The following is a 27,591-nucleotide window of genomic DNA, read 5'->3' as shown; positions in this document are numbered from 1 at the left end:
TTACCGACCGAGCATTTGTCACCACATGCGCGGCAGGCTGCGCGATTTATAAATTTCGTACCAAATGGTAGCGGACACAAATCTATAATCGTCGAAACTAAAAATGTCAGCTGCATCTGTAAGCAGCTCGATAGTTAACGCAAATGAAAACAGCAATAACAGGACAGACGACAGTGATAAAATGTCTAGTGTTAAAAAGAAAAGGGATGTAAATACAAAGAGTAGGAATGATACAATTATAAAAGTGAAAAGTGTTATTCCTAGACGAAGGTAAGTTACTTAAAAAAATATAGTATTTCAAGGTTCTGTAAGCAGACCCCAAGCATTAGCTAGAACAAGACGTTAAATCACGTAATATTCATGTATATGACACATTTATTTTCAAGTAAACTGAAACATCGATGTTACAATGTTTCACCAACCGGCATCTCTGCTCTACATTTCTGATATAATTAACCGTGCGTCCTAAAAATATTCTCCATAGTTTTCTGGAGTACCTAAACAATGAGTGCACGGTTACAGCTCGTTGTTTTCGGTTTGGCGCGGTTTTGTACAACTTGTACAATCAGCTTCCGGGGCCGGGTCCATGTTACAAAAGATTAGGTCAGGTAACCTACTTATTACTACTATTCATGTGGTAGTAAACGTTATAGTATCAAATATACATATTAAATATTTAGCCCTGGCGGGAAGTATTTACTTGGTTACCTAATTAAGAAAAGTCTGTAATAAAGTTTGTAAGAAGTTTATAAAAAGGTATTAACAAGTTATAATAATAAAAATGTTTAGGTAATCTTTTTGTAGTTAGTCAAAATTTGGTCTAACCCGATACAATATTCCGCAAATAGAAATTATTCTTTACCTCGAATGTACCACATGATTAATATTAATTTATGTACAAGCCCACATGTGACTTGGTCATATCATGAGTAATAACTTCTTAGTGTAAATAACGTGTTTTTATTATCTTATCTTTATTTTATCACAAGATAGGGTGTTACTGACCGATATTGTAACCTACTTACACACTTCCGAAATGTTTAATATATTATTCAGACCAACTTTCCTACACGTGTTCAGTATATTTATTTTTAATAGATTAATAAGGCTTCGTAACATAACGATATAACTGATTTAAAATTTCAAATTTCAGAAATAACCAAAAATAAAAATTAAACGTCTACGTAAATTACACTTAGCCGTTATCACCTATAGGTACTTATAAGAGATAATGTGTAATAGATATAATAATATAGTTCGGTTTTTTTTTGCATTCGAAGAAAGGTAAATAATCTTGACGTGTCTTTTTATTGAAAATTATTGAAAACAGCTTTTAAAAAATTATTTATATTACGAATGAAATCAAAAGAATGTAATTTTATAATTAGTACATTGCCGTGACTTATTTTTCAAAAGTATTTAAAAAAAAAGACACGACAAGATCGTTTACCTTCTTACAAATGCTAACAAAACGGAGTAGAGTAAATTGAGTTAATAATTTCCAAGAGTTGGTTATAGAGTCATTGTCTATCACCAGAGGGCTTACCGCGAACCACGTTCGACGTGTTGCCTCCCTGTCACACTTACGTAAGAATTTACTAGTGCGACAGGGAGGCAACACGTCGAACGTGGTTCGCGGTAGGCCCTCAGAGCAAGCAAGTAGTCTGCCAAAAATCAACAATAAAGTCCGCACGATGGACCATTAGCGCACTTTGCGGGAGAGATCGTCTTGTAGATTTTTTTTATATTTTCTGGATCAGTGTAGGTTTTCGATTGAAAATAATTTTATAATGATTTCTCCTGGAAAGAGTAAAGCCGGTTTTTATGATTATTTACTTTTACTTTCCATATTATTTAGGTAAAGTTTAACAGTTCATTTTTAATTAATGTAGTTATGCAGAAAAATAAGCTCGTCCTGCCCAAGCATTTTTATAGATCTTCCGGTTTCTGCCCAATGTTCTTAATTAAGGATACTTTTGTTCCGTTTTTGAAATTCCTGCATTTCTGTTGAAAAAATAATTGTCCTTAATAAAGCACGTTGGACAGGACGAGGATAATAATACAAGTTCGAATATATGCTTTAAGTTATGGTTTTCCATTGAGTTTCATATCCTCATTGACTGCTATTCATTTATCTTAAACTTCAATAGCTGCAAACATCACACAGCTGTATTTATTTATATTAAACTTTATTGCACATAAAAAAGGTACAAATGTTGGATTTAATGCCTCATGGCATTCTCTACCAGTCAACCATAGAGCCAAACAGAGAAATGTCAAGTTGGGTGCAGTTAGCACCGTTTAGAAGCAAACAAGTATTAAGTGCATAACTACTACATGTACATAGGAAAGATCATTCAAGTTGTTCTTAAATATCTGAACACTGCTCTACCTATTTCCCTGTCCTAGGTATGTTACAGTCCATGTCCAGATATTTTTGATATGAGAGCTTTTAAAAAAATATATTGAAGACCTGATTCTCACAGATCCTGGTGTTTTTGGGTTCTTTCAACTCAGAATCACTAGCATACTAATTCAATCTTGATGCTAAAAAAACGTCCCAAAATGTTGTATGGTAAATGTAGTTTCCACTACGTCACGCTTATACAAGTGATTTTGCTTATACTAAATCGTGACGCAATGGAACGGACATTTTGAGACATTTAAAGAAATAAACGTTTATTCACGTTTCATGTCCTACAACTAGTTACAAAATACTTCTGCCAAACCACAGAGTGGTTTGTTGGCAGACGAGGCTCCTGTAATAATTGTTATAAGCTAGGTAGTTTATACGTAAATTAAACTTATATTAACCCCTCTCTTTTTAACCCCTTATCGCAAGCGCAGCCCTATATGGCAGTTATAATTTTCAATTCTATTAATAGCTATTAAAGTTTGTTTTTAACTTCACTTTTATTTGCGACATGAAGTAAGGGGTTAACGCTACAATCTGAGCGTACAGTATAAAAATGTAGCGCATGTGTACAGTTTATAGAGGTTGTATTTTTCCTTTTTATTTTAATTAATAGAATATTGCTTAGTTACTTTTTAAATGTTTATTTTGTTATCCTTGTGGTCTTTAAATCCGATGGTAACTCGTTATAGATCATAGGGACTAAATATTTTCTACATCTCTGGCCAAAATAATTAGTGAAACTAGTTACTAGCAATTTATTATTATGTCTGTTTCTTATTAACATTTGATTGTCAAATAGGTATATTAAACTCATCATTACACATTTGTTCCATAGCTAAGAATAAAGTGCTTTTTTCATGAACTGTTAAAATTTTACATTCTAACAAGAGTTGTTCATATGTAGTACCTACTTTTACATTTAAATTTAGTTTTTTTTGTCAACCACTAATTTCTTGAATCTAATCTTGATGGTAGGTTTTTAATGGTAGGATGGAGAATGCTAACGATTCTCAGTAGAATGTACCCAAGAACGTCCAGATTTGTAAGAATCAGGTTTTCAAAATTTATTTTAGAAAACGCCCATAAAACAAACGCACTTATTAAATTTTTCAGTCGCACTAATTTTTATTTTTTCAGTCACCTAACTTATACATATGTAGGTACTTAGGTACTTTATATAAGTACATAAATGTTTCAATTGTTCAATGCTCAAAAACCAAATCACGATATTTACAATATATATCATATCACAATCGACACAAATAACATATATAGTATGTCATAATCCTTTCAAAACATTCTTCAGCGAAACGAATTATATACCTAACTTACGTCAGCGTGAGATATGAAATGAAGATGAAGATAAGTACCTACTATACCTACCTATACAGAGTGGATTTTTTCAACGGGTTAATGAAAAGTGTTCTTAGGACATCTGCCCTAACTTTTTAATTATTAACGACGAATGGCATTGACAGACTTTGGAAAAATTGTCAGTCAGCGACGAAATCGCCAATTTTGTGTGATTTTTTTGCTAATCTGTTCCAGTTCTGGCCATGATCTGTATGATCATGCCTCTTAAATACTAACCAGGATCCCCTGATTAGCCCCACCCACTAGAAAAGCCAGAAAGCAGCACGGGATCTGGTAGCTGCTCTCTGTGCTAATTTGAAAATAATACACTCTGCATAGAAATAAGATTTTATAGAAGGGTCCATTTTTCCTAATTTGTTTACCAGTTTTAATCAGGATTATAGGTAGGTAACCTGACTAAACACACAAGATTGCAAGCATTACATTATCTGGAAGTGTAAACAAGCCTATTAGGGTCCTAGCCAAAATACCAATCGCAACTTAAGTAATTTATGAAAATTGTCACATGAATTTTCGTAGCATCTGTCATCTCGATACATTTTTTTCTCTATTTGCCGTTTGTCGTTTTTTTGTCGTATGTTTTGTTTGTTTGTCTTAACATTGTTGTTGTAGTTTATTCCATTTAAACAAATTATGTAAAACAATTTACTCAGGCCTACAATCCTTGAAGCTGTGAATAAAAATCTAATTTCTAATTTAACAAAGATACGGCCGTTTATGCCGCAAAAACGTATATTTATTAAACGACACTCTCAAGGGAATCTAAATTTATAGGGCATTTTCAGTTGGCCTAGAACTATGAAATTTGGCGAGTAATATCGTCTTAAAATACTACAAGTACAGGGAGAACTCTAAAAGCTATAAATTGTAAAAGTTTAGTTAAATTTCTACGGAGCCCTTGGTGGGCGAGTTTGACTCGCACTTTTTTCCAATACCTATACAGATATGGTTTTTGTGTAACAAGCCGTTTACTCTATTTGCAAGTTATATTAGCTTGTATTTAAAAATTGCAGGAAACATGTTTTCATACATTTTAAGCGGGTTCTACTATAATTTATACAACGGTCTTGTGCTCCATGGCCCATGAATGCCATGATTTAACAAATGGCTTTTCTATTGCTGACTTGACATGTTCCAGACAAGAGCTGCTGAAATGGTGGGGCTGGGGCTACAAGGACTCCAAGTTCGAGCTCGTCGACCAGGCGGCGCGCTTCACCGGCGACAGGTAAGATAAGATAGGAAATTATACTCTATTCGTAATCACAGACAGAAGAGAAAATATACAAATAAACTAGTGCCGGCTTCCATTCACAGGTCAGTTCCAAACCTTTACCTTTCTCACCCTGTATAGGTATCAGGAGTTCTCAACCTGTGACGCTCCCTATTAGCTTGCTTAGTGCTTACGTAGTAAGTATTATAAAGAAAACCTGAAGGTTTTTTTCAGATTTCTTATCTAAAGAATTTCTTTGGAACTCTTGGTGTGTAAGTTTGGTTTGGGCGAGTTAGAAAACGTATTTTACAATAATTTCACAAATCCAAACGTCTGGAAAATTTGATAATACCGTACTATAGAATAGGAAATTGTATAGCGTGAGAAATTGATAAATAATCAATATCGTCTAAATTGTAAACATGAAGTCCGGCTTTTGACAGTCGTGACTAAGATTCACTGAGACGAACACGCACTTAGAGAACGCGATGTAGTTATATTATTACATCGGGGTTTTTGGTGCTCGAATGTTTTACTGTAGCCAAAAAAAAAACAGGTAAAAACTATAAAAACCGATACTATCATAATATTTCTAAGCTTAATAATGTCCTATAATATTTATTTATTATTGATTGCACATGCTGTATAATATAATATTATACAGCATGTGCAATCAATAAATTAAAAATATAGGTTCAAGGGAACTTGCAGTTAATTATATTATGAAAGTAGATACTGTTAAATGTATATTCCGTCGCTGTAATTATCTAATTAACGTGTATTTAGAGGTAATTCAGATTTAAAATGTGTCATTGCCACTTTGACATTGTCAATTGACGCCATTTGGAGCGACATCATGTTGTTTACATGCACTCAGCATTTCTAGACGAGGTATGCGCCCCTACGGGGCGTGACAACAATCCAAAGGGGGCGCGATACAACAAAATATTGAGTTCGAAGGACAACAGATTAATATCCAACAAGTTACCGTTAAAAATATTTTTGATAGACACTTGTTGCTGCATTAGCATGACTATCAAGTACTCCTCGAGGTCTTTCAAATGAGCCCAAACAAAATGCGGTAACGATTTCCCATCGAAGAGTTGCTTTGGCTACCTTCCGACTACATCGTCAGATCAGCTCCATGAGCAAGTATATTATTGCAATGTCATCGGAAATACGGAAGTATGACAAATTTCAGCTCAATTAGACACCGGGAAGTGTTTCAAGTTTAAGTTACAAGATTTGAAGCACATATAGAAATAAATATACTTATGCGTCATACTTCACTTATTACGCCCCTTTGGAATTCGCTACTTTTAGATTTGATATTTTTTAATAAAAAGTTGGTTTTCAGTTAAAATAAAAAAACAAGTATCACCTACCTTAGAACATAATTTTCTTTCGATACTTACGTAACATAAACTGAGGCCACTTGAAAAAATTAAAAATGTTGTCAATTACCTACCCAGTGGGGAGCCAAGTAGGTATATTAGGCACATCTTACTGTGGGTGGTATTATCTATTGAGGGGTAATTTTTCTAGGATCATTTTGGGGATACCTAATGGCCACACTACCCGTTCGCTTCAAGTTGGCCGTCGGCTACTATTACCCTTTAAACATTTGCCGACCCCTAGTCTAACGTCTTTTTGCCATTGTCATGAATCCTTAAATACGCTTATAAATAAAATACCTGTGACATTCTAAACTCATTTCAGCTGTAGATGTTGGATATTATTTTTCAAGTCGATTGTCTATTATTATCAAACCTCTGTCATGTTAAATCAGTAGGTGTGACAAACATTTTTAAACTCGGGGTGTTTTAGTTTATGACTTGTTTGTAGTAGTTTTTATTTCATGTCTAATTAATTATTTTCGTGTTTCCTTTAATTATTGTTTCTTACTGGTTAAAACATTATGACATAAGTGTGAAAGAAAAGTTAAAAGACTTTATAAAAATTGAAAACCTCTTCCAATAGCATAAAGGAAGATAGCTGAGCATTGAGCAACCTCTGAAATTGTTGGAAAAAAAGTACACATATGTAACAATCTTCTTTTGTCGTATTCTTTACAAAAAGATGGAAAATAGGTGGTAGATGGAAGATACTATTTTTTGTAACCTAAACCACCCAACATTGGTCCCAATACTCAAATACTGTAACTATGGTCCTAAGTTTCAAGACGTAATAATTGTTTTAATAAAGTATATATGAGTATGTTCAGAGTTTTTTATTACAATTATTTTTTAATCATAGTTGGGAGACTTTGGGCTATAGGCGGTGGTTTTACGGAGCCTACTTATTTTCTCTCGGTCTCACTGCTGGGCAAATGCCTGGAATGGGAGCCTTCGTCACAAAATGTGTCCAGGATATCCCGCCATCTCTTTTTTGGTCAGCTTCTGCCCCGGCCATTCGGTAGCCAATTTGGTCCCCCGGTCATTCGGCAGATGAGTCCAGCTCAGTCATATACATGATAGGTACCAGTTTTAGAAAGCAGTTCAATGTTCCTAATTGGATACCATATTATAATACCAATATTGAACCTATAAAGAAAGACTATGCCTTCTTGTGAGTGTTCCACCGCTTGTACAATGGGCTGTGCTCTGAAGAAGCTTTCTATTGCCGCACCGCTCGCCGTCGGCAGAGTGTTCGTCCTCAAACCCTAGAACCTAAATTGTTGAGCACTGTGTGGTCTAAGACTAATGTCCTTCCGCGAACGCTCTTGCTGTGGAATGAGCTCCTGATGAAATTGTCACCAACGGCTACAGTATGGGGTTCTCTAAAAAGGAGTGTACACAGGTTTTAAAGGGTCGGAAACGCACATATAACACCCCTGGAGCTGCAGGCGTCTACGGTGACCGCTTACCATCAGGCGGGTCGTATGCTTGTTTGCCACCGAAGTGGTATTAAAAAAACTATATTAATTACTTTTAAGACCACATTTACTTCAGTCCAAGTGGCTAGAATGCCTACCTAGCTCATCCAGACCAGATCCAGCCGGTGACGCCAGTCCGTGGGCCGAACTAAATTGCCATTTCCGTCGGCTTCGTGACGTGTCGCGTAATGCGAATTGTTAGCGTGTGAGTTATGGCTCTGGTGAGCAATGGCCAGGCGCCATGTGAGAGGTCTTGAACTCTACTGAATGCAGCGTTAATTGATAAAGTGCCTAAAAGTTTGGCAGATTTTTTTTTACTATATAATGATCTCCCATTCCATTTTAATACAATACAATACAAATACTCTTTATTGCACACCTCAATACAGAAACAGTACAAATAATACAACACATAAAGAAGAGGTAAACAACAGGCGGTCTTATCGCTAAAAAGCGATCTCTTCCAGACAACCTTTAGGTAGCGGAATTAAAAAAAAAATGTTATGTCAGTAGGTGTTCCAGATGCAATAAAAGAAGTCTAGCACAGAATAAATACAAAACATAATAATATGTCATATACAAATATAAATAAAAAGATATATAAGTAAATCCATTTTAATTTGATTATAATTTTGGAAAATCAGAGTTGCAACTTGCAATGATCTTGGCGAGTTTTGATGTCTGGGACTGAAATCTCAAAACTGTCTTTGGAGACCACAGAGATAAGATACGCCTACGATGTCCACAAAATAAAATCGCGCTCTGCAAAATTCAAATCGGCTTATCACCCCCTACATAAACTAATTTACCTAATCATTGTTGAATAATTATCTTTACTCTGATAAACTTTAGTATTTACCTAGGTCGTCAGCTCCACGGAACATAATTGGATTGTTTTGAATAAGAAATATCTATTTAATCGTCCTTTTATATAATTACTTACCAACTTTGCTTGTTCAAAAATAACAGGCTCTAGCTTTCTAAATAACGATTTTTACGAGAATAAAAAAACTATAAAAATAGACTGCAGGGGCGGCTCCAGTTAAGTTCAGGATTTTATGATCAAGTTCTAGTTATATATTCGCAAATAAACATCGAAATATATTTATTACAGACCCAGCCTAGGGCCTAGCCCAGTCATGTCCCACATGAGTCATGGGCCACGACCTTTTTTTTCTATACTACGTCGGTGGGAAACAAGCATACGGCCCGCCTGATGGTAAGCAATCTCCGTAGCCTATGTACGCCTGCAATTCCAGAGGAGTCACATGCGCGTTGCCGACCCTAGCATTCTCCCCCCCCTCGTTGAGCTCTGGCAACTTACTTACTCACCGGCAGGAACACAACTGGATCCGCCTATTGACCCACTTCCCGATTTCCGATTGAGCTGTAAATTTGATGTATGTAAGTCGGATGACAATGCAATATTATGATACCATCGAGCTGATCTGATGATGGAGACAGGAGGTGGCCGTAGGAACTCTCTGATGAAACAACGCAACCTAATTGTGTTTGGGATTTTTAGAATTGAATCGATGAGTAGTAATAGTATTAGTTGCTTGTGGAAAAAAAAGTACAGTCAGCGATAAAAGCGTGTATGGCTAAGTACATTTAAGAATGGCACAGTTTTTTTTTTCGTGAAAAATAATTAAAAGAGTTGTTGTAACAAGGACTACATTTATGCATTTAAATAATTTAAAACTATGACATATCAAGGACATTTCGAATATCAATCGTCCGAGATATTAACTACTAAACACTAATCAATACGTAAACAGGCCCTAAGGCAGGTGTACACGCTCGTAGTTCTTGACAGTGTTCTTAATGCGCAGTTGAATAGGTATGTGTGTATTCATCATAACCAGTTTGGTTTTAGACCCGGTTTATCCACTGAAAGCGCTATACTGTGCCTTAAGCACACTGTCAAGTACTATGTAGATAGAAGAACCCCGGTTTACGCTTGCTTCTTAGATTTATCTAAGGCTTTTGACCTGGTTTCCTACAATATCTTGTGGGAAAAATTAGGAGCCACTAACATACCACCGGAAACAGTGCGTATTCTAAGGTATTGGTATGGAAACCAGGTCAACTGCGTAAGGTGGTCAGGTACTCTCTCGAGTCCATACAGGTTGGAGTGTGGTGTGAGGCAGGGAGGGTTATCCTCGCCCACACTCTTTAACTTGTATATAAATGGGCTTCTCGAGGCGCTGTGCGGAATGCATGTCGGCTGCCATATTGACTCGGTGTGTGTTAATAATATAAGCTATGCAGACGACATGGTTCTGCTCAGCGCGTCGGCCTGTGGACTACGCAAATTACTTCTCGTATGTGAGAAGTATGCGACTGAGCATGCAATAGTGGCAGCAAAAATAAAAGCTATTATAACAAAAGAAGAAATAAAATGTACAGTACAGTATACCTACATTAAATAAATAAAAATACAAAAAAAAATACCGTGTATGACCCAAGTATGTGTAGGGCTAGTACAAGGTTGGTTGGTTTTACGAAGGTTAATCTGCGTTATTGGTTCTGAACAATGTCCTATTATTTATATTGACGTAGTTTAAACAGTTATTCATGTGTGGAGTGGCACATACTTCAAACTGCAAGTACAGCGTCATTTATTGCTGTTGGCGAACTTTATTATAGCTAATATTGCATTATGACTCATAGTGTATTATGGTTTTGCACTTGAAATATAAGTTTAAAGGATTTCTCAGTAGTGTAGTGCGTACTTTAGTCATTGTTAGGGTTGCCATACGTCCCGTACACACGGGACTGTCACCGTATCAAAGGTCGCGTCCCGTATTTGTACCTGTCCCGTATATCGATACCGCTGTAGAATGCCTAGAAAAATGGTCACAATCATCTCATATCAATCAATCAATCATAGGTATTAACATATAAAACTCCAGCCCACGTTAAACAGTTAAAACGTTTTAGAGGAATGGGGACGGCCGTTACTCCATACAAACGTAGTCCTCATTTTCCTCTCTAGATATTAACGTGATGGGAAATATATTCTCAATATTTGTTTTTTTGTTTCAAAAAAGCGAAACCTATAAACTTAGAATATATTATGCTAAAGCGATCGACATCAAAATCAAAGTGATTTGTTAAGATTTAGTTAGTGGGAACCGTTTTCTCTCGAAATACCTACATATAATTTCAGAGAAAAAGTACCGTTATTCCGTTAGGATCGCAAATCTTCACTCTTGACCCGAACGATTAGCGATACGCTAACTCAAAACCAACGTGGTTTCAATACTGTTACTTTACACGCAGTTTTTTTTTTTTGCGAAATAGAGTAAGTAGGACTTCATTATTAAATGGTCTCGCCCTCGCCTCATGTATAGCGGCGGTCACGTAGGGCGGGGACGGGAATACACCATGTCGCGTATATTCTCGTCCCCGCCGAGCACAGATGAGAATAGGTGCAATCAATCATTCCCATCTGTCCCCGCCTCTTGTACAAATGGGAATATACCCAATGTCCTGGTTCTTATAGTATAACAACGGCAGAATTGTCAGAAGGCTGTAAAAATCTAGAATTTAGTAGTCTGCTTTAGTATTTGTTCATCAAAAACGTCAAGCCAAATAAGACGTCGCAAAACTTGATGAAAACAAAATTCCAGTAAGTTTACTTTAACGCTCAATTTAGAGGTTGTTTTGCGCATGGTTATGTTGGTGTTTGTTCTAGATCAATACAATTTACGATGTTGACTTCTACCTTACTAAGCCGCGCCCGTGCCCACAGTGGTAGGCGCTGGCCAGTACGTTAACTTCGTATAATTTTTACTAAATAATAATAAATAAAACATATCTAAGAACCACCGCTAGAAAACATGCGTTCAAAAAAATTGCTGCAATAAAAAAACGTATCCAAATCGGTTTACCCGGTTAAGAGTTACGGTGCCATTGATAGACACACACATAGAGATCAAGCTTTTAACTTATAGGGAACGTGCAGAAAAGGAAGGAATGGAGAGATTCGCGCGCTTCTAGTAGGTTTCCGTAGCTCAGTTGGATAAGGGCGTTTGGACGGTTTCCAAAGGTCGCAGGTTCAAGTGCTGCCGGAAGAGGTGTATTTTAAATTTTTCCTTTAACATAAAATTTACGATCTTGTTCAGCAATTCCAGTCCACCAAATGATGCGTTTCGAGACCAATTGTAACAACTACTATATGTACAAAATACCAAAATAAAAATAACTACAGATGTATTACTTGGTGCTTCAGGAATACCTATAGTTGTGCCGTTCTCGAGAACGTTCTTCGTTTTGTATGGATAGTTGATAATGCCTATTTGTGTCCGTTCGGGCCCAGTGTCCCACTTTGTCAATATTGATTATACCTAAATACATTTCGTAAAATTAAACAATATACGATACGAAGGCTTGTTGGAACTTTTATTTTAATTTCAAGTTACCCAAGTGAAAAAGCAACAATTGAGAAAATGATTCGTTACATTTTGGGATTAATTATATATTAAGCAAATACATCAGATCCGCAAACGATACCACAAACTTGAGCTTTGGCAGTGGCGGGGCAAGACCAAAATTTGGTGTCAGCAAGGTACATTTAGCGAGGCCCTCTGGTGACTTAAGAAATGACGAATATTTTTTTACGTTGCTTTCCAGTTACACGTATTTGAGGCGCGAGGCCCCTCGGACCGCGAGGCCCTAGGCGGTCGCCCACAACGCCCACGCCTAGCGCCGCCTCTGAGCTTTAGGATAACATAAAACATACTATACTTAATAAATACTTATATTAAATTTATTTACTGGTTGATATTGACACAAAATTAATCCTAATATACATTTACAATCGACCGAAATCATATCGAAAACCTTGATAGCTGGAATGTCATGATAGCCTGAATATAAAAATAACGGAAACTAGTTTTTAATGTGAATTTCGCATTTATTTTCTACATTTATAGCTTACGATATCAAATTATTGTTTTTTGTTTGTATTTCAAAGCCAAAACAGAGACAGTCGACCTGTTTTTCCATAATCAACACTGGAGCGAGTCAAAATACTGAAAATAATATTATAAAATGTGGCCTAAAGTATCTACTTTTACCTGGATGTACTAAAGAACCTTAGCAGCGCATTACGTTACATTACATTACAACACTTTAGTTCAATATTAGGTTTAGGCTAATATTTGGCTGCCTCCTGCGTATTTAGATATTTAGTGATATTTTGCTAATGTCGTCTCTCAAAGAAGGCCTTCAGTTAGTGTTAGGTACTAGTACAAGACACCTTACAGCGATTAGCTCACCAATGGAAATAAAATTTTAGTACCTAAATTGACTAGATTTACTCACTCTATTGCGTTCTCTATAAGTTTTGTGACGCCTGGCCACTAATTCTTATGCGCTACTAGGTACTATCATAGAATGGATGAAAAATGATATGAATGGATAATTGTATTATGCTTTTGACACACACCGAGAGAATTGATAGCTTGATATTACATGTAAAGGCTACGCTTTATTTTAAACCTAATAAATCTACAAATTTTAATGAACGGCGCGTGTGGTGTGATACATCTTAATAGGCTAGATACATATAATAATAGTATGACTGGAGTATGGAATACATACGAGAAATATGTAGAAATAATTTGTAATGTTGCTGGCGACTTCCGCGCTGATATTCCGATGAGACCATCGGGTGAAACAATCGCGACGGGTAACAAAAATAATTACTTAACGAAAAAACATATAAAAGACGGAAATTTTAAGTTTGATAGCATAGAAATAACTATAACGGATGTATTAGGTACCTACAGCTGTTACATCGGACCGAACCCGTCACGGAGTATGGAGGACTAAAATGTGAGATTGGTTGTAAAAATTGGGGCAATCGAATTGTCATTTTATGGGGCAGGTTTTGTGCAGCAATAGATACTCTTCTATAGAATACAAAGACCTATTGATATGACTGTGGAAAAAGTGTATAGTCTAACAAAATGTTATTCTCCCTAGTTTGAGCCAATTAGATGGCGCTTGGTATTATGATTTGTGTGCTTTTAATCTGATTTTTTGTACAGTCGCCATCAGATAGATCAGAGCGACCAAGATGGTCAAAATTATCTGAACATATACTTTAACGGCTTGATAATAGATGCTTTGTAGAGATATTTGTGAACACCTTGACCCCCTCAATATATGGGATGGCGACTGTACTAGATTTGTGTGACAGGTTTTGAGCATATAGGTATAGGTACTCTTTCATATATTATTTGCTATTATACGTCTATGTACGTGATCTAGGACATCTGTTCTCGGGACTGCACGCGCGCGCTGTTTGCTTGTTTGCTAGAACAAAATGAGCCCACAACCTTTACTATTGTTTGGTTCCATACTCCATAGTCAACAGCGCCGTTTGCTCTGAGCTCACATTCTGGTATATGTACGTAAGTTTAACGTAATCATGAGTTGTGAACTAGCTAGCATTAGCACATCGTTCGACATCATATTTCTCGCATTAGGTAAAGTCAAATGAAATAAATAGTGACAGCCAAAGTGAGCAAATATATCAATACACACTTTTACCACCATATAGGTACAATATTTCGCCGTCATTATCTATTTGACGCTGAGTGTAATTACTAACATAAAGTACCCAGGTGTAACAAATGTACTGATGTAATAAGAGTGAAAATCCGGATCGGATGAAAAGCACACTTTCAAATATACCTATGATTTAAAAAAAACTTCTGATGACCCGCCCCTCTGTCAATCATTTTTAGATTATGTAATCTATACCTACAATAGAATTGTAATCGTATGTTGATTTTATATATTTTGATTTTTGGTCCGAGTCAGCTGTCTAACCATCTTGAAGATATAAAGATTCCTCTGACCCACTACAACCACCAATATCTATTAAGTAAAAACGACTTGCGAAAACTTCATCAACATTTCGCCATTCCAGATACTTAATAGGCGGGAAAACCCTCCCGCACTTCGCCCCATGGGTGGTCCAGAACCTCAACATCGACCTCAGCAAACCGGCCAAGACCACTCCACTTCCAACCTCATTCCCCGACAGCAGGCTACCCAGCAACGTTCGCGAGGAGCTGGAGAAGATAGCGCTGGTCAGCGTGGATGGAATGGACCGGCTGATCAGAGCGCATGGACAGACACTTAGTGACATGGCGCAGCTCAGGAGCAACAGCTTCCCGAGGATACCGGACGCTGTTATATGGCCGGAGAGTCATGAGGATGTAAGTGATATTTACACACACAGGCATTACGAACTTAGTAGTATTTACATATACACACAAGAAATCATCATGAAGGGAACGTATTTTTAACAGTGAGGAATTAAACAATACCTGACTCACCATCTGCTAGTCTCCCAAAGTTCCATGTTCCGTCAAAGAATATCTATAAAATAAATAAAAAATAAAATAAAAATTGTTTATTTGAGACATGTGTCCATATAAGTATTAGTAAAACTTAAAAAATAAATAAAAAAACTTAAAAAGACTAGGTTAGTTAATTTACATAAGTACTAAGTATAATGAGAACAAAAATTCAAAAAGATCTCGTTCTCATGCTTACACAATACACAGAAATCAAAAGTTTTTGATTTATAACGCTGGGAACCGATCCTGTCTTTAGTTTTTTCCTCACAAATTTTCTTTTATTTCACAGGTCGTAAAGATAGTAGCACTCGCAACTCGCCACCAGTTCGTTATAATCCCATTCGGCGGAGGCACTTCAGTATCGGGTTCCATCACGTGTCCGGCCCGTGAGCTGCGTCCCATCGTAGCCCTGGACACCAGCGAGATGAACTCCATTCTGTGGATCGACCGCGAGCAACTACTCGCGCGTGTTCAGGTGAGTTCATGTTCCTATAGTACTTCGGTATCCGGCTCCATCACGTGTCCGGCCCATGAGCCGCGTCCCATCGTAGCCCTGGACACCAGCGAGATGAACTCCATTCTGTGAAACCGCGAGCAACTACTCCCGCGTGTTCAGGTGAGTTCAGTTCCTATAGCACTTCGGTATCCGGCTCCATTACGTGTCCGGTCCGTGAGCCGCGTCTCATCGTTGCCCTCGACACCAGCGAGATGAACTCCATCCTATGGATCGACCACAATCGACTACTGTGATATCGTGAGAGTGTTCCTTTGTATTCGTGACCGCAAGATAGTGGTACTGAAGTAGATGACTGCTGTACAGCTCCATATATTTTGCAGTAACAAGCTTGTCGAGCGCAGTATGACAATCTACTTGCCATAAAACGTATAGCGTAACTCTTGTGCCTTATATTATAATCCTTCCTCTATTATCTGTCATACGATAAACACGTATTAAGAATATTCTTGTTACAGACGGGTATAGTAGGCCAAGACCTGGAGCGTGAGATGCGCGCCCGTGGTCTCACCGTAGGCCATGAGCCAGATTCCTACGAGTTCTCCACGTTGGGCGGCTGGGTGGCTACTAGAGCCAGCGGGATGAAGAAGAACACCTACGGCAACATCGAGGACCTCATCGTACAGACCAAGGTAGGTCACACACACACACACAAGGACTCTTGCTAGTTTTCCTACCTAATTGCCTTCTTTTGGCTTCACAAATTTGGGCCACACAGTATTTTTTTTCTCAAGTATTTGATGGGACCTTCCTTCCAGGTGGACCATAGTATACTATGTTACGTAAATCCACCAATCTAATCAACCCTCAATACCAGTACAAACCCGAGAGATGCCGTATTATCAGTGGACATCTCGGCTGAACTGACATCAGGCCAATGATTATTATGTTTTCCAGACGGTGACGCCAACTGGCGTGCTAGAAAAGAGTTGTCGCGTGCCGCGCATATCCTGCGGGCCGGAGTGGGAGCACGTCATCATGGGCTCGGAGGGCTGCTTCGGGGTCGTCACAGAGGTACCTAATGCTACTTTATTATATGGTGCCTCAACTTATTTTTGTTAAGTAGTTCTGTCCCGTCAGCCAGGATGCCTGTCACGTTCTAGCAAGTATGTAGGGCGAAAGTGACGCATGCCATACCATACCATACCAAATAAAAATATGTTTTGCCAATTTAAAGCCAACAAAATCATGGTTTCAAAGAGTAAGAAAATTTGATCCACCATCTCCGTATCTCATGAATCATGAATTCATGATATTAAACTAGGCCATTTTATTTTATAAACTGAACCCCTTTCCGATACGACAGCATTCATTTCATTCAAGTTTGCCGATATAGCTTGGAAATGATTTCATTCGCTGAAACTGCTTACTATTATTGCATCTCAATAAGTATAAGCTTTCAGAAGCTGTCTAATATCAAATTTTAAAAACAAAAAGTACCGTTGGAGGCGCGGGGTATCGATCCCCGTACCTCTCACATGCTAAGCGAGCGCTCTACCATCTGAGCTACGCCCCCGGTGAAATAATTGACAAATTTATCGATAGCAATAAGTAACTCAAGGTAATTAAGTACTGGTCGACTTACAACTTTCACTTCGATGTTAGGGTGATACACATATCGCAGCACAATGGTTACCTTTAAATACCCATTCACCTTTAATTCACCAAATAACAAATTTTAAACAACTAGTGTCGACTTCGCGAACCCCCATGGCTCTGCCATTTAGACGGAATTCCGAAAAAATACATTCATTTCACGAGAATCTGTTGAGAAATGCAATATTTAGAGGAGAATAGCCAGTGCCGGATTAACCCTTAAGCAAAATAAGCACTTGCTTAGGGCACCACGTATAGGGGGGGCACCAAAATCCTAGAAAAAAAAAACGCGCAGCAGGCTGCATCAGCATCGCAGTCGTAATGGAGTATGTACATGCAACTTTTTGATACGTGTACAAGTACTCATCTAATAACGAAGGGTCATAAGAGTAAGGACACATAAACACATCTCCAACGTAGGCCTTTGATTTGACCTTACGGAGGCCCTCAAAGCTTATGACCAAAAAATCTTGCCATCGGGCTTGTGGCTAGCCTATTTTCTCGACGTATGGTTACCGATTTTGCAGTGCCGCGATCCTGCAACCTAATTGTCAAATAGTTAAGGGCGCCACGAAGGCCGAAAACCAAAAGCATCTTATCAAGTTGCGCTTTAGAGTCAAGCCAAAGGCCGATTAGTAGGAAAACCGTGATATCACAGGTTCGATTTCAAGCTACTCTTTTGCAGTTCGGCGTCAGGTTTTATGCGACGCTAGGCCTTCTACTCTGCAAAAGTAGACCTTCTGCCTCACTTTCACTTGGCTATGGATCCAAGTCCTAGCTTTCTTCTCTCACAGCTGGGCCTTCTGCCTTGCTCACACTTCGCCATTAGTTGTATTGTATGATAACGCGCCGCGATCGGTCGCTCCGGACGTCCAGCCATTCTCACCTCGCCATTGGTCAATTCCAATTTACTTTTTTCCAGCTCGACTTTTAGCCTCATTCGTAATCGCCGATCGAACGCTCCGCACGATCAGTCTTATGAAAAGCTCAGCCTTAGACTTTGCCTTTAAAAACAATGATTTAAACTTTCACGATTTAGGCCAATCAAATTAGAACCAAAAATAGCGATTTGAGGAATTAATTCCCAGCAAGCTGGAAATCGTTTTAATACTTTCATTTGGTCCAATCAAGAGTTTGTTACATCCCAGGAACTGTGCATACATTTTGGGATCCTTAGGAGATAAATTTTTCCTTGAATTGCCAAACCACTCGATGTCGAAGGAACCTATCATCAATTACAATGGCACTATCAGCAAGGTTTTGGTGGATCAGACACTGATAAGAAGGCGTTTTCGGATAATTAACATGATTTTACAACAAAAAAGAATTAAAAAATGGCAAATTATTTACAAATTACACTACAGATACATACTCGGTTATGAATAGATACCTTTCGGATCCTCAGATATCAATTTTAATCATGATTAGAACAAATTTTTCGATCTACAAGCAAAAAAATGAAAAAGAGGAAAAATTTATGCACACCTCCTGGGATGGAGCAATCCGAGTTTGCACAAGCATTTTTAGGACCAATAAAGGTGTTAAAACAATTTCCAGCTTATGGGAATATTAATTCTTCGAAAAAAATCTAATTTTAAGAAAATGGAATTTTATCGTATTTAATTAAGTTCAAAAATTACCTCCAACGTCAACATGATGATTTCGACTTTAGGACTTTACCCAGTCTCCGAGACCGTAGGGATAACGTCGTCCTTGAAACGTCGGGTTAGAGGTAGTTTTAAAACTTACGCGATTAAGTCCCGTTTTTGTAAACAATAATTTGCTATTTAAGACACTTGTGGCTATTGGTTCTTGTCAGAGCTAAGCCCCTACTGAAGCTCGGCCTTCGCAGCTTCGCAGGAAAGCTCTAGAGGCTGTAAAACCCTGTGCGGAGAACGGCCTACGTCCTACGTCTTCGCTTACACTTGGACATTGAAAATTCTATTCTCAGCGTTAATGCGGCAATAAACGTCAAAAATTCACCACGAACAGTCAATGTTATCTTGATGAGGGGCACCAAGGTCTAGAAATGCTTAGGGCATCAAAATATCTTAATCCGGCACTGAGAATAGCAGTACAGCCAAACATACCGTCTACCATCCGTTTCATCTTGGATTCTGCTTCGCTTCACTCTCGCTTCGCGGTCGCTCTGACAATAATCTTAAATAATACAAAAACATTGCGGCGTCTCGATCACTCATCAAGCCATAAGTGAGATGCAAATACACATTGGACCAAGATATTAGACAGATGGAATACCACCCTAAAAAGTTTACTCTAGTTTGGTATAAAATAAATAGAAGCATTCAGTGCTTATGCCTAAAATTATTGTCGTAATCTTATTGTCTTACACACGTAATTTTTGGTTAAGTCCTTCATATGCAAATAATTCTCTAGATCTTGGTTACGAATTCATTTACTTAAGACACTGCGCCTACTTAATCTTCCTGGTTTTACCCATCGGTTGACTGGTAGAGAATGCATTAAGGCATTAAGGCCGTCATTTGTACCTTCATGTATTGTGCAATAAAGATTAACCCCCTTATTCATAAACGTGTACTAAAGTTACGATGCCGCTGGTCATCATTTGTCCCTTTCCGACGTATTGGTATGATGGAAAGGGACAAACGATGATCAGCGGTATCGTAACTTTAGCACACGTTTATGAAAAATGGGGTAAATAAATAATAATGATTGAATAATAGGTGACGATAAAAGTGCGTCCTCTGCCGCCGGTGACCCGCTACGGCTCGCTCGTGTTCCCGGCGTGGGAGCGCGGCGTGGCCTTCGAGCGGGAAGTGGCCGAGAGGCGGCTGCAGCCCTCCAGCATACGGCTCATGGACAACGACCAGGTAGGCAGCATCTATGTTGTACGTAGGTGTGTTGTACGTTGCCTTGAGGTTGATACCTGATCCTAGTCGCCGCCATCTCGGCGTAGAATAGAGGGGCCCGTGATAGACAACGGACTTATGGAACTTATGGACAACGACCAGGTACCATGTTGATCTATGTCTCCTGTGGCGCTAGACCAAGTCAGGTCACCAGACCCTATTCGCCGTCTTCCTGGGAAAGACTAGAGTGCCCTTTGATAGAATAGTAGCCAAGGAGAGCTCCATATAACAAACCTAATAGTTTTGCGTGTACACTTCGCACTGGACCAGTCCGATTATTGTAAATTTATGCGGCTTTGCACCTTCAGCTGACATCAGATTAATATTGTTCACTTAAACGTTATTATGGCAAAATACTCACATCACTGCTCGTCTTTTTTAACTCATACCGAGTAAATGTGCTGAAACGTATTTAACAATCCGAACCGTACGCATCTGCCATATTGTACTGTTTTTCAACAAACACATAAATTTAATAAACTACTATTTTTTTCCAGTTCCGCTTCGGCCTCGCGCTCAAATTCGAGTCCTCGTGGGGCGGGGTGATCCTCGACGGCCTCAAGCACCTCTACATCACGCGCATCAAAGGCTTCGATCCGGCCAAACTGTGCGTCGTCACACTACTGTTCGAGGGAGAGGCCGAGGAGGTAAACACAAATTTAGCAAACCTCTGTTATTTTTTTCTCTCTACTCAACACATCACAACATTAGGTATTCCAGAGACAACTACAATTATTTGTTTTAATATCTTTTCAACTTTGCGTTCAAATCACATTCTATGCTGCTATAACCTCCGAATCGATCCATTTAATGTTATTGATGTTATATACCTAAATAAAAAAAATTGTGCGTAGAGTCCCTCCGCGCGGAAGTAGTGAAACTTCACTTCAAATAACATTAACATCTCCCAAATTTTACTTTATGAATAAATAAAGACTATTTTTATTTAGTACTTTATGTTACCGATTATAGCGTTAAACGTTTAACGCAACCTTGTTCGCAAGTCGCATAAGAAGTTTCACTTCAAAAAGTCTACCGGGTGACAAAAGTTTGGTTACTTTTGCCACCCATATTACCAAAATTTTCAGGGAACTGAAAAACTTCAATTATACGTCGTAACAGCAAAACTCAAATGTTTTAAAATGTAACTTGATAACAGCATACGAGTAAATTAGCTCCGCGCTCTTTATACTCATTTTATACATATACATAGTAGTAAACCAAAAAAAAGACGCGAACATAAACCGTATCTAAGGCTTTGATCTGGCTCAGCTTTGCGTCCTTACACCGAAGAGAATTTGAAATAGAGGTGAAGAATTTGAATATCAAAAAGTGGCGCCATCTTACCGCGCGCCATACCTTTGGCCTTTGATCTATTAGATCTATCTATTAGATTATAATAATTGCAAAATATTGTAATGTAATTATCTTAATACTATGCTATAATATTGAAGTGTAATTAGCTAGTTGACGTGTAAAATGTACTATTTTATAAATAAAGAAATGAATGAATGAATGAAAGATGGCGCCACTTTTTGATATTTAACACATATCAATGAAAGAATAAGGATCAAAGTCAAATGACGTTCTAAAAGTTTTAATCATGTGTGGAAAGATGGCAGTAAATTTACTGAGGCTAAGTTTTCTTTGACAGTTCTCTATTTCAAATTCTCTTTGCTCACACTACTGTTCGAGGGACTGAATATGAAATATTTACGTATTTTCGTTCCTGTTTATCTATATATATTTTTCGGGATCAAAGTTGGAATGGCTTTCGGAGGTAATTAGCCTACAACACTGCTAGATTTTTTTCAAAAGCTTGTAAGCTGACATAGTCTAATCTCAAGGTCTGGATTGTTTTCTGGGTTAGGTAAGACGGGCTTCCGTTGTTAATTGTGTAGCCAAACGTACTCAGGCTACTATAGAATGGTTTTCTTGTTTAGGTGGCCGAGCAGGAGAAAAAGATTAATGCCATCGCGGCTAAATATGGTGGTGTGCCGGCAGGAGCTACCAATGGAGAGAGGGGATACACGTTCACGTTTGTGATTGCTTATATTCGGGTGAGTTCAGATTACAAGTCATATTATTGACCATTTGGAATATAATGCCAGTGAATTATTAAATTGTATATGGCATTATTTTGGATCCTAGGTATATAATAGAAGAGAGAGAGAGAAGATGAATGGTTCTTAACTAGGTGTACATCATCCGTCATCAGTAGATGGGGATAACTTTGAAATGCTCGGCAGACTCACTCCCGGCCGTTTGAAAGCTGGCAGACGAACAGTGTTATTTTCTGAAGCTACATAGAAATTGCTATCTGGTGCCAACAGTCTCATCAGTCGAGTCGTACTTTTGTCACCGGAAATGGTTTTTTTTTTTAACTTAGCATCACTTATAAGAACGTGTGCTATGGGGCTTATCAATCAGATGACGTAGCAGATCATACGGTCCCTTGCACGAACTATGAGTTCGAATCGCACTGAACAACCGAGTCGCTCCTTCGCGGGAGACTGCCTCATAATAGCTCGCTGAATATATAACTGAAGACAACACTGTTCGTTTCCAGGACCTGGCGCTGGACTACGGCGTGGTGGCGGAGTCGTTCGAGACGTCGGTGCCGTGGGACCGCGCGCTGGCGCTGTGCGGCGCCGTCAAGCGCCGCGTGCGCGCCGAGTGCCGGCGCCGCGCCGTGCGGCACTACCACATCTCCTGCCGCCTCACGCAGACGTTAGTATTCACAGGGGGCCGATACTCCTCCTTTTTCCATATGAACCATTTTTTTACATTTCAAATATTAAACGGAAAAATGTTATTTTTCGGACCCGAAATCGGGTCCTGATAAAGTGTGGGTGTAATTGGCACTTCAGGTCATACTCGGCGCCGTTCGGCTCAGCATTGCTCCGAGCGATTATTAGGGTTGGCACAACTTGACGTCCTTTTGCGTGCACGACCACAGATAAGATAATGACTTGAATTTTGACAACCCTAAATAGCCGAAAGGGATAGTGCCATACATTAGATAGGGACAGCACGACTCGTTCCTGAATCGCTATCAAACTTCGGTTTTGTAGGAAGTGTCATTTCTATACGGTAGCACTATTATTTATTCTGTGGTATTGATGGCATAGCGAGACAAACACGATCGGCCACCCTTGGCGATTTGATAACAAATCTATAGTACGACTATACGACCGGAAACTAGCAAAAAAAATCGTTTCCGACTATGTAAAAAGGCTTTACTTCATTCTCGTGTGTCCCAAAAAAATACTGTTAAAAAATGTTCTTTGAGACCTAACTGTATGAAATTATTGAGATTGTATGGAGTCGCTTTAACTCATTTTCAGATACGACGCCGGCTGTTGTATTTACTTCTACTTCGGGTTCAACTCGTCGTCGTTTAAGGACCCCGTTGCGATATATGAAGAAATCGAAGAGGCCGCTCGAGATGAGATTATTGACTGTGGTGGTAAGTAGTTTTATGAGTAAAAATAAATAAAGTTTTCTACGGAGCACTAAAAATGTGTATGTATAAACCAAATTCCATGGTCCGGACCTATTTTTAAAAACAAAACGAAACTGATAGTACTGTATGTTGGCTGTATTGATGTTTGCGGAAGTTTGAACGAATGATAATACACTATGAAATACACGACGTAGTAATACTGCGTTGTTGCAAGCTTGCAAACCATTACAATAGGGTTGTTTCCAATTTTTTGAAACGCTTGTATTACGTTCTATATTAGCTAAAAGTTGCCCTAAAATTCAACTTTTATACTAAAAACGGCTTTAAATATGTTAAATTAACAAAATATATTTTGACAGATCCTTTCGCGCCCAAAACGTTCTTTGAAAATTGTGTGACGTCACAGTTTACGGTTTGACACATAACTACATACACATGTAGAAGATACGAACTGGCAACTGACATTTGTCATTTGTTGTTTATCGCCTAACTGTCAACAGTGTCAATCCGAGAGTTGTGACGTCATCAGAATCTTCAAAGACGTTTCGAGTTTGGTCACGTGACGTGTGCCAAAAGATATTTTAAATTCAATATTTACAAAAATATGGTCATTACAGGTCCCCTAAAAGTAGTTTAACATGTTCTTATAATCCAAAAGAATTTATTAGGATACAATTCTGCCCTAAGATTTGGAGATGGAAACAACCCTATTATCACAGTTTATTATCTAAATATTTTTACTTGTTCCAGGTTCTATATCTCATCACCACGGTGTTGGCAAGCTCCGAAAGAAATGGTACAAAGATACAGTAAGCGAACCCGGGCGAAGATTATTACTCGCCGCTAAGCAAACTCTAGATCCCGATAATATTTTTGCCCTTGGAAACATGGCGTTTGGCGAAAATCAACACGAAGAGACAAGGGTTAAAAGCAAACTATAAGTTGTTACAAAAAATATGACATGGTTTTACTTATTGCTTTGTAAGTCACTCAGAAAGTAACAAAATGAAGGCTTAGGGACGACAATGGCCAACAGCTTTTTCATAGGAAGCGTATCTGTTATAGCAGCAAGTCACTTCGTAGTTTGTTACTTGGTTGCGGGCTTGGTTGGAAAAATATTTGGCGTTAATACGAACGTAGTCCTCATTTTCCTCTCTGGATATTAACATTATTGAAAATATTTTGACACAATTGGGTGTATATCTTGATTAATGTTGAATCTTCTTTGATTAATTTTAGCAATACGTCCGACCCGCGCGAAAACTCCTTTTTATACAAACGTATTCATAAATTTCCTCTTTAGATAATTTCAAAATAACTTCTTCTTCTTCCTCGCGTTGTCCCGGCATTTGCCACGGCTCATGGGAGCCTGGGGTCCGCTTGACAACTAATCCCAAGATTTGGCTTAGGCACTAGTTTTTACTTTTTACGAAAGCGACTGCCATCTGACCTTCCAACCCAGAGGGTAATCTAGGCCTTGTTGGGATAAGACCCGTTTCCTCACGATGTTTTCCTTCACCGAAAAGCGACTGGTAAATACCAAATGATATTTCGTACATAAGTTCCGAAAAACTCATTGGTACGAGCTGGGGTTTGAACGCGCGACCTCCGGATTTGCAAGTCGCACGCTCTTACCGCTAGGCCACCAGCGCTTGTCATAGGATATTTTCAAAATAACATTATTTAAAATATTTTAATACCATTTGTTTGTATATCAACTACAGCTATGCCCCTACGTTTGATTTGTTTTCAAATTTTTAATTATTATTAGAGTTAGGGCCATTAAAAAAATTGTATGAAATCTGTTTTTTTTGCTCCTAATCATAAAATCTAAAAAAGGCAAACTTAGGGGCATATCTATATTTAATATACATCAAAATGAGGACTACGTTTGTATAGAGAAGCGGCCGTTCCTCTTAATGTACATTTATCAAAACAAAATGTAAACACTATGCCTGTTGCGATGTTCTTCGCGATTTGACATTTCTTTCAACGCAACCACGTAACTTAATAGCAAACCACGATGTAGCCTTCGGCTTTACAGGAAGGCCTACAAGTTGGGTATCTTATTTATAGAATTTATTTATTTTTCACGATTTTATGGATGATAAGAGATTAGTCTGGTCAGAACATTACAATGGTTAAGTACTATGTAGGTAGCATAGATGCGTGTTTGTTGTGAGCAGTGCCTTCGAACATGCGGTTTTATTAGAATCTAGGTCGAAGTGATTTATGTCAAACTTATTTCGTTTAGATTGATTCACGGGTTTCGGCATAATTTTATATTTTTACATGATAATTGTTATTTGTTAAGAAAAAAACATTTTCATCACACTTGCTCGAAAAAGATCTTATTTCAAGCATGTGTACTGAAGGACAAAGGCCTATATTGTTCCCGCGGGAGTTATGAATTGTGAAAAAAAAGCTGTAACTCCCTAGGGAGTTATAAGTTTTTTTATTTATTATGTCACTAATTCATACAAACCACGTAGTGTACGTGAGTTTTACTTTTAAAATACTGCCGTTAATAATTTAATATGTTTAAAATATTTTTACATACTTTTCAATCGTGGCTGAATGCCGAATAGGTCTGTGCCTTCGATTCGAATGTTTGAAATGTCACCGTATTTAAGAATTATTTCGCTTAAAATTTGGTGTTTTCTTCGCAAGTGTGATGAAAAACATTGTATGTAACTCCGGGGGTAAGAATATTGCAACCTCGACTCTTGAATTCCCACCAGCCTGCGGCTTTCGGGATTTACCACCCTCGCTTCCAAAATTTCACTTACCCCTTACCCCCCTCGATGCACCTGTAACAAAAAAGCTATTTTAAGTATTTATTATTGTAAGTGCACTAATACAAGCAGTTGCTCAATTTAATTAAATAAAACCCACTCCTCCACTCTTTGGACTCCGACCACACGAAGTTTGCACTGACTTGGTAGTGACAATGCATACCATACATAACCCATAGGAACACTATATTTGACATATAACTTGGTAGTCAAACTTAGCGTGGCCCGACTCTACCAGTTGTACAGATCAATACTCTAATATTTAATTTTACACGGAATTCTCCGTCACGTTGCAAAGTACTATTTGCAATAAGCTTAACATTCCGTACCATTAGTTTAAATTTAGTTATTGTTGATATTGTATGTACACATGCAAACTGACAAAACATGTACCTTGAAATTCAATTATGGACATTAAAGAAATTGTGTTAAAAATAGTTTCATTTTTATTGCATAACAAATTTGCGACTGCTGAAACAAGTTTTTACAAATGAAATTCATGGATGATCAGTTACAGTTACAGATGATCAATAAGTTCATAGTATACAATTTATATCAATACAGCGTGCGAATGATGGGCGAAGTTATTTGCGTGATAAAGCAATCGTCATTTTTTAACACCGCGTGATTCAAAGAGATATTGTTACTCAGTATCACGTCACTAGATAAGTGCGACCTTAATATGAAGATGTAGCATCTCTGCATGCGTAAAAATATTGTGTCTAAGGCTCCTTTAGTATATTACATACTTAGGGAAGTAAGGCAAGAAATGTAAACTTATGTGAATGTAGATCTTATGTAAACATATAATCTGAGGCTTTCTTATTTACTGCCTGAGATGTGTATACTTTTATTCCGTTCCTAAGGCGGTAATTTCGTTTAACATAGCGGGATGAAAATTGACATTTCCCGCACGGAGAACAAAAATGTCGTCGCATCCGCGGGCTTATGTAAATATATCAGTAAATAAAAAAGATAGAACAGAAGACATCAACGAACTTCTTTTTATAAGCTTTTATTTAGTTTCACCTGTCCCGTTGTCTGTCGGTCTGAAATCAAATCTTTCAAGTTA

General features: G+C 38.1%; 1 protein-coding gene and 1 non-coding gene across 2 annotated transcripts; one reads left to right on the top strand and one right to left on the bottom strand.

Moving 5' to 3' along the window:
* Nucleotides 1-26,956, top strand: LOC133521885 (alkyldihydroxyacetonephosphate synthase). The gene is made up of 12 exons (XM_061856996.1): nt 1-270; nt 4,929-5,015; nt 14,822-15,113; nt 15,547-15,732; nt 16,230-16,403; nt 16,669-16,785; nt 20,073-20,219; nt 20,756-20,905; nt 22,202-22,318; nt 22,828-22,988; nt 23,606-23,727; nt 24,475-26,956. The coding sequence occupies exons 1-12, from the start codon at nt 104-106 to the stop codon at nt 24,663-24,665; spliced, it is 1,911 nt and encodes a 636-aa protein (XP_061712980.1). The 5' UTR covers nt 1-103; the 3' UTR covers nt 24,666-26,956.
* Nucleotides 17,215-17,287, bottom strand: Trnaa-agc (transfer RNA alanine (anticodon AGC)). The gene has a single exon. It is a non-coding gene; the product is annotated as a tRNA-Ala (tRNA).
* Nucleotides 26,957-27,591: the final 635 nt, after the last annotated feature.

The sequence above is a fragment of the Cydia pomonella genome, chromosome 10 (assembly GCF_033807575.1).
Source record: "Cydia pomonella isolate Wapato2018A chromosome 10, ilCydPomo1, whole genome shotgun sequence".
Lineage (NCBI taxonomy): Eukaryota > Metazoa > Arthropoda > Insecta > Lepidoptera > Tortricidae > Cydia > Cydia pomonella.
The sequence above is the reverse complement of the archived record's forward strand: the minus strand, read 5'-3'. Positions and strand labels throughout refer to the sequence as shown.